The sequence below is a fragment of the Calonectris borealis genome, chromosome 30 (genome assembly GCF_964195595.1).
Source record: "Calonectris borealis chromosome 30, bCalBor7.hap1.2, whole genome shotgun sequence".
Taxonomy (NCBI): domain Eukaryota; kingdom Metazoa; phylum Chordata; class Aves; order Procellariiformes; family Procellariidae; genus Calonectris; species Calonectris borealis.
In genome coordinates, this window is record NC_134341.1 from 956,236 (window position 1) to 973,363 (window position 17,128).

At 71.4% G+C, this 17,128-nt stretch overlaps 1 protein-coding gene across 4 annotated transcripts; it reads left to right on the forward strand.

The window, feature by feature from the left end:
* Positions 1-83: 83 nt before the first annotated feature.
* FMNL3 (formin like 3) lies at positions 84-16,270 on the forward strand. 4 transcript variants are annotated; one of them, XM_075133918.1, is made up of 27 exons: positions 84-305; positions 3,104-3,187; positions 3,269-3,349; positions 3,443-3,519; positions 5,001-5,084; positions 5,465-5,617; positions 6,956-7,064; positions 7,155-7,231; positions 7,310-7,403; positions 8,167-8,241; positions 8,332-8,442; positions 8,518-8,667; positions 8,813-8,914; positions 8,994-9,240; positions 9,436-9,504; positions 9,789-9,913; positions 10,000-10,202; positions 11,873-12,107; positions 12,197-12,265; positions 12,398-12,478; positions 12,578-12,707; positions 12,786-12,946; positions 13,771-13,872; positions 13,971-14,060; positions 14,157-14,268; positions 15,699-15,731; positions 15,813-15,951. In XM_075133918.1, the coding sequence occupies exons 1-26, from the start codon at positions 153-155 to the stop codon at positions 15,719-15,721; spliced, it is 2,997 nt and encodes a 998-aa protein (XP_074990019.1). In that variant the 5' UTR covers positions 84-152; the 3' UTR covers positions 15,722-15,731; positions 15,813-15,951. The 4 variants fall into 4 exon arrangements, with proteins under 4 accessions (XP_074990019.1, XP_074990017.1, XP_074990018.1 ...); XM_075133916.1 differs by having other exon boundaries at positions 14,371-15,928; XM_075133917.1 differs by having other exon boundaries at positions 15,699-15,928.
* The last annotated feature ends 858 nt before the right edge of the window (positions 16,271-17,128 follow it).

Sequence of the window (17,128 nt, forward strand, 5' to 3'; positions counted from 1 at the left end):
GGGCGCCCCCTGGCGGCTCCGCCGCGGAGCCGCGGGCGGCCCGGCGGGGCGGGGCCGGGCGGGGCGGGGCGGGGCGGGCCCGGGAGGCGGTGGCGGCGGCCGGACGCGACGGGCTGAGCCTCCCCCGCCGCCCCCCGGTGCCTGGGCCGGGGATGGGGAACGTGGAGAGCGCGGACGGGGAGGCGCTGCCCCGGGGCCCGGGAGCGGCGGCGGCGACGGCCCCGGGGGGACCCGGGCTGCTCGCCCCGGGCAAGATGCCGATGCCGGAGCCCTGCGAGCTGGAGGAGCGCTTCGCCCTGGTGCTGGTGAGAGACCGACCCCCGCCGCGGCCCCGGCCGCCCGCTGCGCCCCCGCCCGCCGCCCGCTGCTCCCCTCCGGTTCCCGGTTCGCCCCCCGCGGTGCGCTTCCCCCGTGCTCCGTCCCTGCTCCCGCTGCGCCTCCTCCGGGTCCCGCTGCGCTCTCCCGGTCCGCCCCTACCCGGGACCCCTCTCGATGCGCCCTCCCGGGCCGGACGCGCCCCGCCGCCGCGCTCCCCTCCCGGCGTCCGTTTGCGGGTGGGCGGGCACCGCCGGGAACGGCACCGGCGCCCGGAGGAACCGGAGGCGGACAGGGAGTGCCGGTGCCCGCGGGGCCGGGCAGTGGCCGCGGGGCCGGGGGCAGCCCCGGGGGAAGCCCATCCCGGGACAGCCCCGGGGGGTGACGCCACTCCCGGTGCCACCGGGGGGGGCCCCTTCGGCCCCGGGACTTTTTGACCCGGGAGAGTCCCATCGAGGCGGCGCCCGGGGCTGGGACGGGTCCCCGTGGGTGCGGGGTTCCCTAATGCTGGGGGTCCTTCCGTGGGTGTGGTGTCCCCAAGGCAGGGGGACCCATGGGTGCAGGGTCGGGGGGTCCCCAGGGCTGGGGGTCCCCGGGGGTGCGGTGTCCCCACGGGCGCGGGTGGCCTGTGTGGTCCCTGGTCCGCTGTCAGGGCCGGGGCGGTGGCCTTCCCGCAGCGGTCACCGACCACGGCTGCGGTGCCACCCCTGTCACCGGGACGTGGCTCAGCGGTGACTCCCTCCCCACGCCGTGACCCGGGGCTCCACGGTGCCATCGGGACCACCGATGCCATGGCGGCCACCGCGTCCCACCAGCGCCTGGCTCACGGCACAGCGGGGTGGCCCCGTGGCCTGTCCACGGTGGGGTGACCCATCCACGGTGCCTGCACGGCGCTGGCTTTGTCTGGGGGGGGGACACACGACACCGGCAGGGACACCATGGTGACACCCAGGGCACACGGCCCCCGGCACCGCCATCCCGGTGCTGGCCATAGCCAGCGGAAGCCGCGTCCGGGCAGGAAATGCCAAACGTGGCCCCGTGGGAGCCGGAACCGGGGGGTACCGGGGGGGCACCGGCACCCCCAGCGTGGGACTGTCCTGCCGGTGACAAGTGGCACCCACCCGTCCCTGCATCCCACGCGGGGCGGATGTGGCAGCTGGTCACCGTGGGGCCGGTGGGGGGGCTCATCCTGCTGGGTGATGCCGACGCCGGGGTGGGGGGGAGGATTTTGGGGGTGGTGGCACCAGGGTTCCCCCGCTGCCACCACCCCCAAAATCCTCCCCCCCTCCCCGGCGTCAGCGTCCCGGAGAGGAAAATATTTCATCATGTGACGGGGCTGCAGCGCCGGTGGCCCCCGAACGGGCAGGATTTGTCCCCGGGTGTCTCCCAACCCCGGGGTGGGCTCCAGCCCCGGTAGCCCCCGGTCCCCAGGAAGGGGGGGTGTCAGTCCCGGTGCAAAGGGGGGGGTCCCCGATGGGGGAGCGGTGGTGGAGGAAGTGCCCGGCCGGGAGCGGCCCCGCTCCCACCACAAAGGCAGGAAGCCGAGCGGCGGGAACGCCGGCGAGGGCGGCTGCGCTTCAAAGCCCCCCCCCCCGGTGCCCCCAGCTTGTGTCCCCCCCCTCCTCCGCCTCCATCCCCGGGGTGTCACCGGCGGCCCCGAGATTTTGCCGTCGGTGTACAAAGAAGCGTGGCCCTGTGGGGAGGGAGGCACCGTCCCCACCCCCAGGGCAATTTTGGGGGGACCCCATCTTGGTGGTGATGTCCCCGCTCCCATGGGACTGTCCCCCCCCCCTGGGGGTGCACGGCCTCATCCAGGCTCTGCCCCAGTTTCCTGCGGCTCCGCCGGGCCGGGATGACCAGGAGAGGGATAATTTTAGCTGCCACGGGAGCGGGTGGAGTGCCGGCACCTCCCGGCTGCGGCGGTGACCGGCTCCTGCTAACGGCACTGCCGGGGAGCTGCCTTGCCAGGGTGGCATCGCCCGCTGGGGTGGCATCACCCACCAGGGTGGCATCGCCCACCAGGGTGGCATTGCCCGCCGGGGCAGCCCCAAGCCCACGGCCATCCGGCATCCCCGGTTTCCACCGTGGCATCCCATTTGTGTGCCGATACGGGTGCGCCGGGCCGCATCCTGCACTGGTCCCCGGGGTCCGCCATGAAGATGCCCAGCGCCCTGGTGAGCCGGGCACCGCCGCCGGGCTTCGCGCCGCGGTCGGGGAGCGGAGGCTGCGGTTTGCCGGCGAGGAAGCGGGTGCAGACAGGAAGGACGCATTGGTGCTGGGGAGATTTGGTGCTGCCGGCGGCGGGCACGTGGCGCTGGTGGCACTGCTGTCCCCGTGCCACGCGTGTGGCCCTGTGCCCACCAGTGCTTCCCAGTGCCAGGGACCCTGGCTGTGCCACAGGGCCGGGTGCCCTTGGGGGGGCCCTGGCCGAGCCGTGGGGCCGGGTGCCCTCAGGGGGGGCCCTGGCTGTGCCGAGGGGCTGGGTGCCCTTGGGGGGGCTCTGGCCATGCCGAGGGGCTGGGTGCCCTCGCGGAGCGGGGTTTGGCCGTGCCATGGGGCTGGGTGCCCTCATGGGGGGGGCTCTGGCCATGCCGAGGGCTGGGTGCCCTCACGGAGGGGGGTTTGGCCGTGCCATGGGACTGGGTGCCCTCACAGGGGGGGCTCTGGCCGTGCCGTGGGGCTGGGTGCCCTTGCGGGGGGGACTCTGGCCGTACTGTGGGGCCAGGTGCCCTCGGGGGGGGGCAGTGTCCCCATGTCCCCCAGGGTGACGCCCCCCCTCTGCCCCCAGAGCTCCATGAACCTGCCCCCGGACAAAGCCCGGCTCCTGCGCCAGTACGACAACGAGAAGAAGTGGGACCTCATCTGCGACCAGGTGGGGGGCTGGGGGGCCATGGGGGGTCCGGGGGGGCTGTGCTGCCATGCCGGCGTCACTGACCCCCCCCGTCCCCCCCAGGAGCGGTTCCAGGTGAAGAGCCCCCCCCACGCCTACATCCAGAAACTGCGCAGCTTCCTGGAGCCGGGTGTCACGCGGAAGGTGAGGGGCTGGGGGGGTCCAGGGGGGCTGGGGGGCTATGGGGGGCTGGGGGGCTATGGGGGGGGGCACGGCTCAGCCTCGCTCTGCCCCCAGAAGTTCCGGAGGAGGGTGCAGGAGTCGACCAAGGTCCTGCGCGAGCTGGAGATCAGCCTGAGGACGAACCACATCGGGTGAGCGTGGGGTCCCCGGGGGGTTGTGGGGTCCCCGGGGGGGGGCACAGGGTCCCGGGGGGGGGCACAGGGTTCAGAGGCCGGCCCCGCCGCAGCTGCAGGGGAAGTCGGAGGCGCTGCAGGAACTGGGCCGGTTCCTGCCGCGGCCGTGCCGCGGGCCAGGGCTGCCGGCGGGCAGGTCCCGGGGGCGGATGCCGCGGGCGGATGGGCCGGCGATGACGCCCTGCGTGAAGCAGCATGGCCAGATCCTGCCCGGCTCCTCCCGGCACCGGAGGGCTCAGCACCGGCAGCACCCCGAGCCCACACCGGCGTATGGGGAGATGCACCGGAGCTGCACGGGCTGGCCGGAGGGACGGGGACGTTACTGGGGACGGTGGGAAGGTCACCGGCGGGTGCCCGGCTCCGTGGTCGTACCCGCGTGCTCGGGGCGCCTCGTGCACGTGCCGGGCTGTGCCCCGCCACCGGCCCCGCCGCGGCCGCGCCGTTCGGCTCTTCCCCGCCCGCGGCCTGAAAATAGCAGCAGCCGGAGACAGGAAACGGGCTGGGGCGAGGGGCTGGCGCCGGCAGGAAAGGGGCGGCCGCGGCCCCCCCGGCCCCCGCTGCTGCCTGACTCACCGCCCCCGGCCGCGGGCAGGGCTGCAGGCAGGGGCGCGGGGACCCCGAGGCCGTGCTCGCAGCGCTCCTGGGTGCAGCCCCCTCTGCCCGCGCACGCGCGTCCCCCCCTCCATGCCCCCCCCCGTGCACACGGTCCCTCTCCCTATGCATGCACTCCCCCATGCGCAGACCCCCCCATGCACAGGCACATCCCGTGCACGCTGCCCCTCTCCCCATGCACACCCCGATGGACACCCCCCAATGGACCCCCCCCGTGCACCCCCCTGTGCACCCCCACCATGCACAGGCACATCCCGTGCACGCTGCCCCTCTCCCCGTGCACCCCCTGCCATGCGCACCCCAATGGACACCCCCCAATGGACACCCCCCAATGGACACCCCCCCCATGGACACCCCCCCAATGGACACCCCCCCAATGGACACCCCCCAATGGACACCCCCCCATGCACCCCCCCGTGCACCCCCCCATGCACACACACATCCCTTGCACACCCCCCTGCCCCTGGGTACATCTCAGCTGGGTTCCTTGCCCTGTGCAGCACCTCACTTGCACCCTAACACCCTCCCAGGGGCCTGGGGCACCCCAAACGCCCCCACCCTGGGGTGCCCAGGGCGGGGGACAGGGGCACAGCCCCAGCACCCAGCTCAGCTTCCCGCCTTGCGCCCGGGGCCGAGCCCACCCTGCCCTGCAGCCGGCAGATAAAGCCGCACCGGTGCTGGCACCGGCGATAGCAGAGGGGCTGCAACTGCCACCGGAGCCCCGGGATGCCCCCGCCACCCCCTGCCCATCCCTGTGCCGGGCCGGGGGTCCCCATGGTGGGGGGGATCATGCCGGGGTGGGGCCTGATGGGTGCCTGGCGCTGTAGGTGGGTGCGCGAGTTCCTCAACGATGAGAACAAGGGGCTGGATGTGCTGGTGAACTACCTGTCCTTCGCCCAGTGCGCCGTCATGTGAGTAGGGTGCAGGGGGTCCTCGGGGTGCAGGGGGTCCTCGGGGTGCAGGGGGTCCCTGGGGTGCTGGGGGACCTGGGATGTGGGGGGTCCCGGTGCCCCGTGGCAGCTCCCTGCTGCGGGTGGCTGATACCGCTCGGCCCCTTATCAGCACCGGGCAGCCCGGCCGGCACGCGGGGACCCGGCTGCCGCGGGGTCCCGAGGGACACGGGATGCTGGGCCCCCTCCTGCCCGCCCGGGCTGGGGTCCCAGGGCCACCCTCGCGCCTCTCCCTGCCCCGCCGCTGCCCAGCCGCCACCCGCTTCAGCGCTTGCCGCGGTGGCTGTGCCGCTCCGCGCCGAAGCCGTGTGCCCCCCCCGCCGCGCGCGTGTCCCACCCAGGTTGGATTTTGAGGGCCTGGAAGGCGGCGAGGACGGCGCGCTGGAGAAGCTGCGCGCCTGGAGCAGGTCCATCGAGGATCTGCAGCACCCCAGCGCCCTGCCCGCCCCCTTCGCCAGCAGCCTCGCCCGCTCTGCCCGCCAGACCGCCCTACGGTATGTACCCGCCGCGCCGGCCGGCTGCAGGGGTACGTCCCGCCGCTGCGCCCAGCAGCTGCCCTGCTCTGCCGGCTTCGGCCGGCCACGGCGCTGCCGCTTGCTGCGTGCCCTGCGCTGTCCTGCCTGCGGTGCGCGCCGTGCCAAGCGCCGTCCTGCCATGGCATGTGCCATGCCATCGCCCTGTGCCACGCGCCATCCTGCCATGGCATGTGCCATGCCATCGCCCTGTGCCACGCGCCGTCCTGCCGTGGCGTGTGCCATGCCATCGCCCTGTGCCACACGCCGTCCTGCCGTGGCGTGTGCCATGCCATCGCCCTGTGCCACGCGCCGTCCTGCCATGGCGTGTGCCATGCCATCGCCCTGTGCCACGCGCCGTCCTGCCGTGGTGTGTGCCCTGTGCCCGCTGCCTCGCAGTGCGTGCTGTGCCGTGCGCCGTCTGGCCCGTGCCCTGTGCCATGCCATCGTGCCCTGTGCCATGCACAATCCTGCTATGGTGTGTGCCATGCCATGCACCGTCTGGCCCATGGTGTGTGCTGTGCACCATCCTGCCCTGGGCCATGCAACGCCTTGCCCACGGTGCATACTGTGCTGTGCACCATCCTGCCCTGCGGCGCGTGCCGTGCCGTGCACCATCCTGCCCGTGGTGCATACTGTGCCGTGCGCTGTGCCGCCCTGTGCCGCGCACCATCGCGTGCGTGGTACCTGCCATGCCGTGTGTGGCGGCTGCCCCGTGGCGCGCCCCGAGCGTCAGGCTGTGCTCTGCCCGTGGCGTGCCTGTGCCGTGGCACGTGCCACGCGTGCCGCATCCCGCGCTGCCTTGCGTGCCGTGTCCCGTCCTGCCGGCCGTGCGCGCCGTGCCCTGCCCGCCCGCAACGCCTCGGCGCTGCCGTCCCCGTCCTGCCCACGCCGCCTGCCCGTCCCTCTGCCTGCCGCGGCCGCGCTGCCTCCGCTCGCCCCCGCTCTGGCTCTGCCCCCGCGCCCCGGGGTAACGCGCCCCGTCTCTGCTTCCAGGGCCGGGTCCCCCCCTCTCTGGCTGCGCTCTCTCTCTCTCTCCTCCATGCCCGCCTCGCCGCTCGCCCGCCGGGTAAGTACCGGCTGCCCGGGGCCGGCCCGGCGCTCGCGGCGGCTTCGCTCCGCGTCTCCGCCAGCCTCTGTCCCTTTCGCCCTCCGGCCGCTTCTCTCTGCCTCTGCCCCTCCGAAAGCCCCGCTGTCCCCTTGCTGTCCCCACCCCGGTCCCCACCGTGGTCCCGCGGGGCCGGTTCCCACCCGGGTGAGCGCTGGCGGTGCAGCACCGGCGGTGCGGGGGTCCCGCTCACCGGCACCGTGTCCCCCCAGCTACGGCACGCTGCCGAGCCGCAGGGCGCTGAAGAACTCGCGCCTGGTGAGCCAGAAGGACGACGTCCACCTCTGCATCATGTGTCTCCGCGCCATCATGAACTACCAGGTACCGCCGCGCCGCGGGGGGGGCACACACCGATGCTGCTGCGGCCACCGCGCCGGCACTGCTAACGCCATGCCCGCTCCTTCCCCGCAGTACGGCTTCAACCTGGTCATGTCCCACCCCCACGCCGTCAACGAGATCGCCCTGAGCCTCAACAACAAGAACCCGAGGTAAGGGGGGGGGTCTGGCAGGGGTGGGGGTCCCCGGGGCCGGCCGGGTGTGACGGTGACGGTGCTGCTCTGCCCAAGGACGAAGGCGCTGGTGCTGGAGCTGCTGGCGGCCGTCTGCCTGGTGAGGGGGGGCCACGAGATCATCCTGGCCGCCTTCGACAACTTCAAGGAGGTACGGGGGGAGCGGGGGCAGCAGGAGCAGGCTGGGATGGGGGTGACTGGGGGAGACGGGAGCAGGCTGGGATGGGGGGGACTGGGGGAGACGGGAGCAGGCTGGGATGGGGGGGACTGGGGGAGACGGGAGCAGGCTGGGATGGGGGAGCCGGGGAGAGACGGGAGCAGGCTGGGATGGGGGAGCCGGGGAGAGACGGGAGCAGGCTGGGATGGGGGGGCCGGGGGGAGACGGGAGCAGGCTGGGATGGGGGTGACTGGGGGGAGACGGGAGCAGGCTGGGATGGGGGGGACTGGGGGGAAACGGGAGCAGGCTGGGATGGGGGGGACTGGGGGGAAACAGGAGCAGGCTGGGATGGGGGGGACTGGGGGGAAACGGGAGCAGGCTGGGATGGGGGGGACTGGGGGGAAACGGGAGCAGGCTGGGATGGGGGGGACTGGGGGGAAACGGGAGCAGGCTGGGTTGGGGGCACTGGGGGGAAATGGGAGCAGGCTGGGATGGGGGCACTGGGGGCACCAGGATCAGGCTGGGATCGGGGACCAGGACCCAGGGAATGGAGGAACCAGGGACACCAGGACCAGGCTGGGATGGGGAGCGTGGGGCGCTGGGGATGGGGGGATCAGGGAGGATGAGACCAGGCTGGAATGGGGGGTCTGGGGGCACCAGGACCAGCCTGGGATTAGGGGACTGGAGCCCAGGGGATGGGGGGCCGGGGGCCGGGGGGGGCCAAGCCAGGTTAACCCCGCGTCCGCTGCCCGCTCAGGTCTGCAAGGAGAAGCACCGCTTCGAGCGGCTGATGGACTACTTCCGCAACGAGGACAGCAGCATCGACTTCATGGTGGGGCACCCGGTCCTGGGCGAGGGGGAGGGTCTTTGGGAGGGCAGGGGGTGCTGGGGGGGCTCCTGGTGACGCCAGCCCTGCCCGCAGGTCGCCTGCATGCAGTTCATCAACATCGTGGTGCACTCGGTGGAGGACATGAATTTCCGCGTCCATCTCCAGTACGAGTTCACCAAACTGGGGCTGGAGGAGTTCCTGCAGGTATGGGGGGTTGGGGGTACGGGGGGGCTGCCCCGAGGAGCCCCCCGGTCCCTGACGCCGCCCCGATGCCCACAGAAGTCGAGGCACACGGAGAGCGAGAAGCTGCAGGTGCAGATCCAGGCGTACCTGGACAACGTCTTCGATGTGGGGGGGCTGCTGGAGGACGCTGAGACCAAGAACGTGGCCCTGGAGAAGGTGGAGGAGCTGGAGGAGCATCTGTCCCACGTACGTGAGCATGGGGGGCGCGGGGACGCTCCTCGCCCGGTGCCGGGGCATCCCCTCCCAGGGTCTGGCTTTGTCCCTGCGGAGGTCAGCGGTGGTACCGGGGGGGGGTCCCTGAGCCGGTGTCACAGCCGCGTCCCCCCCGCAGCTAACGGAGAAGCTGCTGGACCTGGAGAACGAGAACATGATGCGGGTGGCGGAGCTGGAGAAGCAGCTGCTGCAGCGGGAGAAGGAGCTGGAGGTGGTCAAGGTGCGTGGGGGGGCCGTGGGGGCCGTGGGGAGTGGGGCAGGGTCCCGGCCCCCCCCGGCCTGACGCTCGCCGTCCCCAGGAGACCTACGAGCACACGAGCCACCAGGTGCACACGCTGCGGCGGATGATCAAGGAGAAGGACGAGGCTTTCCGGCGGCGCTACGGCTCCGAGCCGCCCCCCGTGCCGGGGGCCGAGCCCCCTCCCCAGCCCGAGCCCGAGCCCCTGGAGGAGGCCCTGCGGCTCCCCGTCCTGCCCCCCGTGGAGGCTGCGCCCCCCCCGCCCCCCCCGCCGCCCCCCCTGCCGCCCCCCGCGCCCCCACTCCCAGGTGAGGATGGGGGAGTCCCCGGGGCATCCCCAAAAGTGGGGCACCCCGGAGCCAGGCTGTCCCCAGGGCTGGGACATCCCCAGGATGGGGGGGTGCTCCAAAACCGGGGTGTCCCCGGTGCTGGGCCACTCCCGAGGCTGGGGGGTCCCCAAAACTGGGGGGGGGGCACGGTCTCACCCTCTCCTCCCTTTGCAGGCAAGTGCCCCCCGGCCCCGCCGCTGCCGGGGGCTTCGCCCTCCATCGCCCTCACCGTCGGGCTCTCGGGTAGGTGGGGAGGGTGCAGGGACCGTGGGGACGGGGACAGGGAGGGCGTGGGGACCGTGGGGACAGGGACGGGGGACAGAGGACAGGGAAGGGTTGCAGGCACCAGGGTGTCAGGGTTGCAGTCGCCAAGGGACGGGTGCAGGGACCACGGCACGGGGATGGGGTGGCCCAGGGGATGGTGACAGCCTGGGGACCGAAGCACCGGGCTCAGGTGGCTCAGGGTGGGCACGGGACGCGTCCCCCTGCCCCGGCGGGGGCTGAGCCGGCTCCTGCCCCGCTGGCAGCCATCCGGATCAAGAAGCCCATCAAGACCAAGTTCCGGCTGCCCGTCTTCAACTGGACGGCACTAAAGCCCAACCAGATCAGCGGGACGGTGTTCAGCGAGCTGGACGACGAGCGGGTGCTGGAGGTGAGCCTGGGACCCCCGGCCCGAGCGGCTGGGTGGGCGCTACCGCCGTTGCTGCCACCTCTGAGCCCCCCACCTCGTCCCACCAGGACCTTGACCTGGAGCGCTTCGAGGAGCTCTTCAAGACCAAGGCGCAGGGTCCGGCCCTCGACCTCGTCTGCGCCAAGAGCAAGGCGTCGCAGAAGGCGGCCAGCAAGGTGACGCTGCTGGAGGCCAACCGCGCCAAGAACCTGGCCATCACCCTGCGCAAGGCAGGCCGCGGCGCCGAGGAGATCTGCAGGGCCATCCACACGTACGTGCCCCCACAGCGGGGTGCAGCGGGGCGGGTATCGGGGGGCTGGCTGGGGTGCAGAGGGGCTGGCTGGGGTGCAGTGGGGCCAGGCAGGGTGCAGGGGGGCTGGCTGGGGTGCAGGGGCATTGGCTGGGGTGCAATGGGTCCAGGCAGGGTGCAGGGGGTGTGGCTGGGGTGCAGGGGGGTTGGTTGGGGTGCAGGGGGTGTGGCTGGGGTGCAGTGGGTCCAGTTAGGTTGCAGGGGGTCTGCCTGGAGTGCAGGGGGTCTGCCTGGGGTGCAGGGGCATTGGCTGGGGTGCAATGGGTCCAGGCAGGGTGCAGGGGGGCTGGTTGGGGTTCAGGGGGCCGGGCAGGGTACAGGGAGGCTGGTTGGGGTTCAGGGGGCCAGGCAGGGTGCAGGGGGTTTGCCTGGGGTACAGTGGGTTCAGGCAGGGTGCAGGGGGGCTGGTTGGGGTGCAGAGGGGCCAAGGAGGGCTCAAGGGGCCTGGCTGGGCTGCAGGGGACGCAGGCAGGGTGCAGGGGGGCTGGTTGGGGTTCAGGGGGCCAGTCAGGTTGCAGGGAGTCTGGCTGGGGTGCAATGGGTCCAGGCAGGGTGCAGGGGGTTTGGCTGAGGTGCAGGGTGTTTTACTGGGGTGCAGGGGGGCTTGTTGGGGTGCAGAGGGGCCACGCAGGGTGCAGGGGCTCTGGCTGGGGTGCCAGGGGTCTTGCTGGGGTGCAGAGTGGCTGGTTGGAGTTCAAGGGGGCCAGGCAGGGTGCAGGGGGTCTGGCTGGGTTGCAGGGGTCCAGGTAGGGTGCAAGGGGTCCAGGCAGGGTGCAGGGGGCTTGGCTGGGGTGCAGCGGGTCTGGTTGAGGTTCAGAGAGGCCAAGCAGGGTTCAAGGGTTCTGGCTGAGGTGCAGGGGGGCTGGTTGGGGTTCAGGGGGCCAGTCAGGTTGCAGGGGTTCTGGCTGAAGTGCAGGGCGTCTGGCTGGGGTGCAGGAGACCCAGGTAGGGTGCAGGGGGTCCGGCTGGGGTGCAGGGGGTTTGGCTGGGGTGCAGGGGATTTGGCTGGGGTGCAGGGGGGCCAGGCAGGGTGCAGGGGGGCTTGTTGGGGTACAGAGGGGCCAAGCAGGGTTCAAGGGGTCTGGCTGCGGTGCAGGGGGGCTGGTTGGGGTTCAGAGGGGCCTGGCAGGTTGCAGGGGGTTTGGCTGGGGTGCAGGGGGCCCAGGCAGGGTGTAGGGGGTCTGGCTGGGGTGCAGATGATTTGGCTGGGGTACTGTGGAGCCAGGCAGGGTGCAGAGGGTCTGGTTGGGGTTCAGAGGGACCAAGCAGGGTTCGAGGGGTCTAGCTGGGGTGCAGGGGCTTTGGCTGGGGTGTAGGGGGTCTGGCTGGGTTTCAGGGGGCCAGGCAGATTGCAGGGGGCTGGCTGGGGTGCAATGGGCCCAGTCAGGGTGTAGGGGGGTCTGGCTGGGGTGCAGCGGTCTGGCTGGGGTGCAGGGGATTTGGCTGGGGTGCAGGGGGTCCAGGCAGGTTGCAGGGGGTTTGGCTGGGGTGCAGGGGGTCCAGGCAGGTTGCAGGGGGTTTGGCTGGGGTGCAGGGGGTCCAGGCAGGTTGCAGGGGTCTGGCTGGGGTGCAGGGGGTCCCAGATGGGGCGCAGCAGGGAGCTGGTCCATGACGGTGCGGTGACGGGGCAGGTTCGACCTGGCGACGCTGCCGGTGGACTTTGTGGAGTGCCTGATGCGGTTCCTGCCGACGGAGGCGGAGGTGAAGGCGCTGCGGCAGTACGAGCGGGAGCGCAAGCCGCTGGAGGAGCTGGCGGACGAGGACCGCTTCATGCTGCAGTTCAGCAAGGTGGAGCGGCTGCCCCAGCGCATGGCCATCATGGCCTTCCTCGGCAACTTCGCCGAAAACCTGCAGATGCTGACGCCGGTATGGAGCCGGGGAGGGGGGGATTGCACCCGCTGGGGGTGCCCGGACCCCGCACCCCAGCTGAGCCCCCCCGTCCTGTCCCCCTGCAGCAGCTCAATGCCATCATCGCAGCCTCGGCCTCCGTCAAGTCCTCCCAGAAGCTGAAGCACATGTTGGAGGTGAGTGCGGGGGGGACTGGGGGACGTGGGGACCACCTGGGTCAGCATCCTGCCCTCCATCCTTGCTGTAGCTGGGTGGGGGGGTCCTCGTTCCTCCCTGACCCCCCCACCCCCGCTGCTTTTCCCCCGCAGATCATCTTGGCGCTGGGCAACTACATGAACAGCAGCAAACGCGGCGCCGTCTACGGCTTCAAACTGCAGAGCCTGGACCTGGTGGGCACCCCCGCACCCCCTGCCCGGGTCCCTGGGACCGCCTGAGCTCCCGGGGGTCCCATCCCGCAGCCCTGACCCCCCCCCAAAATCACCCTGCAGCTCCTGGACACCAAGTCGACCGACAGGAAAATGACGCTGCTGCATTTCATCGCGCTGACGGTGTGGGAGAAGTATCCCGAGCTGGCCACCTTCTGGCAGGAGCTGCACTTCGTGGAGAAGGCGGCCGCAGGTGCCCCCCGTCCCCGCGCCCCTGGCTCGCCGTCCCCCGGGGCCGTGGGTCCCCTGACCCGTCCCTGTGTCCCCGCAGTGTCCCTGGAGAACGTCTTGCTGGATGTGAAGGAGCTGGGCCGGGGGATGGAGCTGCTGCGGCGGGAGTGCGGGCTGCACGAGAACAGCGTCCTGCGCGCCTTCCTGGCCGCCAGCGAGGGCAAGCTGGAGCGGCTGCAGAAGGACGCACGGACGGCCGAGGTGAGGGCTGGGCCTCACACGGCCCTTGCGCACGCCTTGTCATGCACGCCTTGCTTTGCACGCCCCTCGTGCACGCCTTGCTTTGCACGCCCCTCGTGCACGCCTTGCTTTGCATAGCCCTCGTGCACGCCTTGCTTTGCACGCCCCTCGTGCATGCCTTGCTTTGCATAGCCCTCGTGCATGCCTTGCTTTGCACGCCCCTCGTGCACGCCTTGCTTTGCACGCCCCTCGTGCATGCCTTGCTTTGTACGGCCCTCGTGCACGCCTTGCTTTGCATAGCCCTCGTGCACGCCTTGCTTTGCACACCCCTCATGCACGCCTTGCTTTGCACACCCCTCGTGCATGCCTTGCTTTGCACGCCCCTCGTGTACACTTGTCTTGCTTTGCACACTCCTCATGCGTGCCTTGCTTTGCACGGCTCTCGTGCACGCCATGCTTTGCACACTTGCCTTGCTTTGCACGGCCCTCGTGCACGCCGTGCTTTGCACGGCCCTCGTGCACGCCTTGCTTTGCATAGCCCTCGTGCATGCCTTGCTTTGCACGGCCCTTGTGCACACCTTGCTTTGCACGGCCCTTGTGCACATCGTGCTTTGCACGGCTCTTGCGCACGCCTTGCTTTGCGTGCTCCTTGCACACGCCTTGTCATGCACACCTTACTTTGCACGCTCCTCGTGTACACTTGTCTTGCTTTGCACACTCCTCATGCGTGCCTTGCTTTGCACGGCCCTCGTGCACACCTTGCCTCGCACGCCCCTCGTGCCGGGCGGCCGCCGGGAGCCGCGGGACGCGCAGCCCATCGGTGACCGCCCCGTCCCCTGCCCCAGGACGCCTACAACACCGTGGTGCGGTATTTCGGCGAGAGCCCCAAGACGACCCCCCCGTCCGTCTTCTTCCCGGTCTTTGTCCGGTTCATCCGCTCCTACAAGGTGAGGAGGGGCCGGGAGGGGACACGCGGGGGGTCGGTGGCACCGGCGCTGGGGGGGGGGGGGAGCTGGCTGCCACCGCCGTCCCCTCGCCCCGGCAGGACGCGGAGCAGGAGAACGAGACGCGGAAGAAGCAGGAGGAGGTGATGCGGGAGAAGCTGCTGGCGCAGGAGGCGAAGAAGCAGGAGAAGGTGAGCGTGGGTGGGCACACGGGTGGGCTGGCGGGGGGGGGACACGGAGGGGACACCTTGTGTCCCCAACCTGGGTCCCCTGCGCCTCCCTCGCAGCGGAACAAGTGGCAGCAGCAGGAGCTGATCGCGGAGCTGCGGCGGCGCCAGGCCAAGGACCATCGTCCCGTCTACGAGGGCAAGGACGGCACCATCGAGGACATCATCACGGGTACCGTCCCTGCCGCCCCCCCCCGCCCGGGCGCCAGGGTCCCGCCCGCGGGCGGGGGCTGACGTCTCCCTGTCCCCCCCCCCGGCCCGTGCCCCCCTGCAGCGCTGAAGAGCGTCCCCTTCACGGCCCGCACCGCCAAGCGGGGCTCGCGCTTCTTCTGCGACCCCTCCCACCACGACGAGTCCAGCTGTTAGCCCCCAGGTACCGCCTGCATGCCCGGCCCCCGCCGGATCCCCCCGGATCCCCCCCGGATCCCCCCCGGCCCCGCATGCCCCCTCCTGCACGCCCCCTCCCCGCATGCTGTCACCCCGGGGTGCCCAGCGCCCCCCCAGCCCCTCGGAGCGGAGCAGGGTCCTGGTGCGGGAGCCTGGTGCAAGGCCGGGTCCCGGCACAGGATCCCGGCACAGGATCCCGGTGCAAGGCCGGGTCCTGGCACAGGATCCCGGTGCAAGGTTGGGTCCCAGCACAGGATCCTGGCACAGGATCCCGGTGCAAGGCCGGGTCCCGGCACAGGATCCCGGTGCAAGGTTGGGTCCCAGCACAGGATCCTGGCACAGGATCCCGGCACAGGATCCCTGTGCAAGGCTGGATCCCAGCATAGGATCCCTGCACAAGGCTGGGTCCCGGCACAGGATCCCGGCACAGGATCCCGGTGCAAGGCCGGGTCCCGGCACAGGATCCCGGTGCAAGGTTGGGTCCCAGCACAGGATCCTGGCACAGGATCCCGGCACAGGATCCCTGTGCAAGGCTGGATCCCAGCATAGGATCCCTGCGCAAGGCTGGGTCTCAGCACAGGATCCTGGCACAGGATCCCGGTGCAAGGCTGGGTCTTGACACAGGATCCCAGTGCAATGTTGGGATCCAGCACAGAGTCCTGGCACAGGATCCCAGCACTGGATCCTGGTGCAAGGCTGGGTCCCGGCCCAGGATCCCAGTGCAATGTTGGGGTTCTGGTGCAAGGCTGGGTTTCCAGCATGGGGTCTCTAATGCGGTGCAGGGGTCCCAGTGCAAAACTGGATCCCAGCACAGATCCCACTGCAGGCTGAGTCCCAGCACAGGATCCCAATGCCAGGCTGGGTCCCAGTGAGGGTCCTGGTGCAGGGCTGGGTTTCCAGCATGGGGGTCTTTGCTGCAGTGGGGTCCCAGTGCAATACTGGATCCCAGGGCAGGGTCCCAGTGCAATACTGGATCCCAGGGCAGAATCCCAGTGCAATACTGGATCCCAGGGCAGGGTCCCAGTGCAATACTGGATCCCAGGGCAGGGTCCCAGTGCAATACTGGATCCCAGCCCGGGGTCCCGGTGTGAGGCTGGGTCCCAGCGCAGTGCCTGGAGGACCGGCCCCGAGCTGCCTCGGCCCCGCTGGGGTCACCCGGGCCCGTCCCCAGGCCGGGGGTCCCCTGACCCTGACCCTGTCCCTTCCGTCCCGCAGCCCGCAGGTGGATCCGCCTGTAGCCGAGCGAGGGTAAGGACCCCGGGCGGGGGGGTCGGGCTGTGGCGGCCGGGCTGCCTCAGTTTCCCCTCCTCACCCCGCTCTGCCCCGCAGGTCCGAGGGGAGGGCTCCGTCCTGCCCCCGGCACCACGCAGGGACATCCCGTGTCACCGTCCTCGCCTGGGCTCGCGGGCGGCGTCCCTGTCCCCCCCCCACCCGGGGGGGAACCGATGGCCTGGACCCCCCCAGTCTGCCCACAGCAGAGACCAAACCCTGCCTCCGGCTGCGGTGGGGGCCCGGCGGCGGTGGCTGACCCTGGGGTGCCCCCCTCCCCATCGGGGTCCCCTCGTCCCTGTGGGGGGGTCGTCACCACAGAGCCCCCATCCTGCTGCGGGGCCCCCCCCCCCGCGCTCGTCACTTTGACCACTGATGTGAACACTAATTGCCAAAAAAAAGGGACCAAAGCCAGACCGGGGTGGGGGGGGTGGCAGGATGGTGCCCCCCGCCCCGGATCCCCCCCCCGACCCCCCCAGTGACTTTTTGTACATGTGAAATATATGGAGTCTTTTACATGGCTGCTGCCTGCTTGGGGGGGCCTGGGGGGGCACAGAGGGGACCCAGGCATCTGGGGAGCCCCCCCATGCTGAGGGTCCCGGGGGCAGGGGGGGATGCACCAGCAGGGACCAGACCAGTAAGTGGGGCTTTGCGGCGGCGTTATTAAAGCTGCAGGATTAAGGGGGGGGGAACCCCCCCACATCGCCAGCCCCGCTCCGGGATGCGGGTGGCCCCAGTTCACCCCACTGTCGGCAGCTGTGGGGGACTGGGAGCAGCCAGGGGGGCTGCAAGAGGGGTTTGGGGCAGGATGTGGCCCCCGGGAGCAACGGAGGGGCAGGGTCAGGCCTGAGCATCACCAGGGCAGAGCAAAGGGGGCACGGAGGGGCAGGATGGGGCCACAGGACCCCCTGCGAGCAGGGGCTTGGGGCAGGATGCGGCCATTGCATCTCGGCCAGCTGGGTGTAAAGGGGCTGGGAGGAGCAGGATGCGGTCACTGCCTCCCTAGGAGAAAGGCAGAAAGGGTTTGGGGTGGCAGGATGCGGCCCTGGCACCTCTGCTGTCGGGGTACAAGGGGTTCAGAGGGGCAGGATGCGGCCGCAGACCCTCCCCGAGCTGCCAGCGGTGCTGCCCCGCCAGCCCAGGGATTAGCCCTGAATCTCGGGGGGGGATTACCAGCGCCGCCGCGCCCATGGCCGCATCCGGACCCGGCCCCAGGACCGGCCTCCCCGCCGGCTCCGCTGGCCCCGTTGCCTTTTAATCCGTCTGTACAAGCTGCGGCCCCCAGCGCCATCCTGCTCCGTCCCCAAGTGCCATCGAAGATGCTGCAGGCAAAGACGCTGCTGTCCGTCCGTCCCTCCGTCCGTCCGTCCGCTGGG

What these genes read in the sequence shown, in the direction of transcription:
- FMNL3 (XM_075133914.1), top strand. Translation starts at nt 153, where the DNA reads ATGGGGAACGTGGAGAGCGCGGACGGGGAGGCGCTGCCCCGGGGCCCG. An exon ending in CTCAACAACAAGAACCCGAG is followed by an intron (nt 7,232 to 7,309) that starts GTAAGGGGGGGG and finishes GCTCTGCCCAAG; the next exon opens with GACGAAGGCGCTGGTGCTGG. An exon ending in ACCTGCAGATGCTGACGCCG is followed by an intron (nt 12,108 to 12,196) that starts GTATGGAGCCGG and finishes GTCCCCCTGCAG; the next exon opens with CAGCTCAATGCCATCATCGC.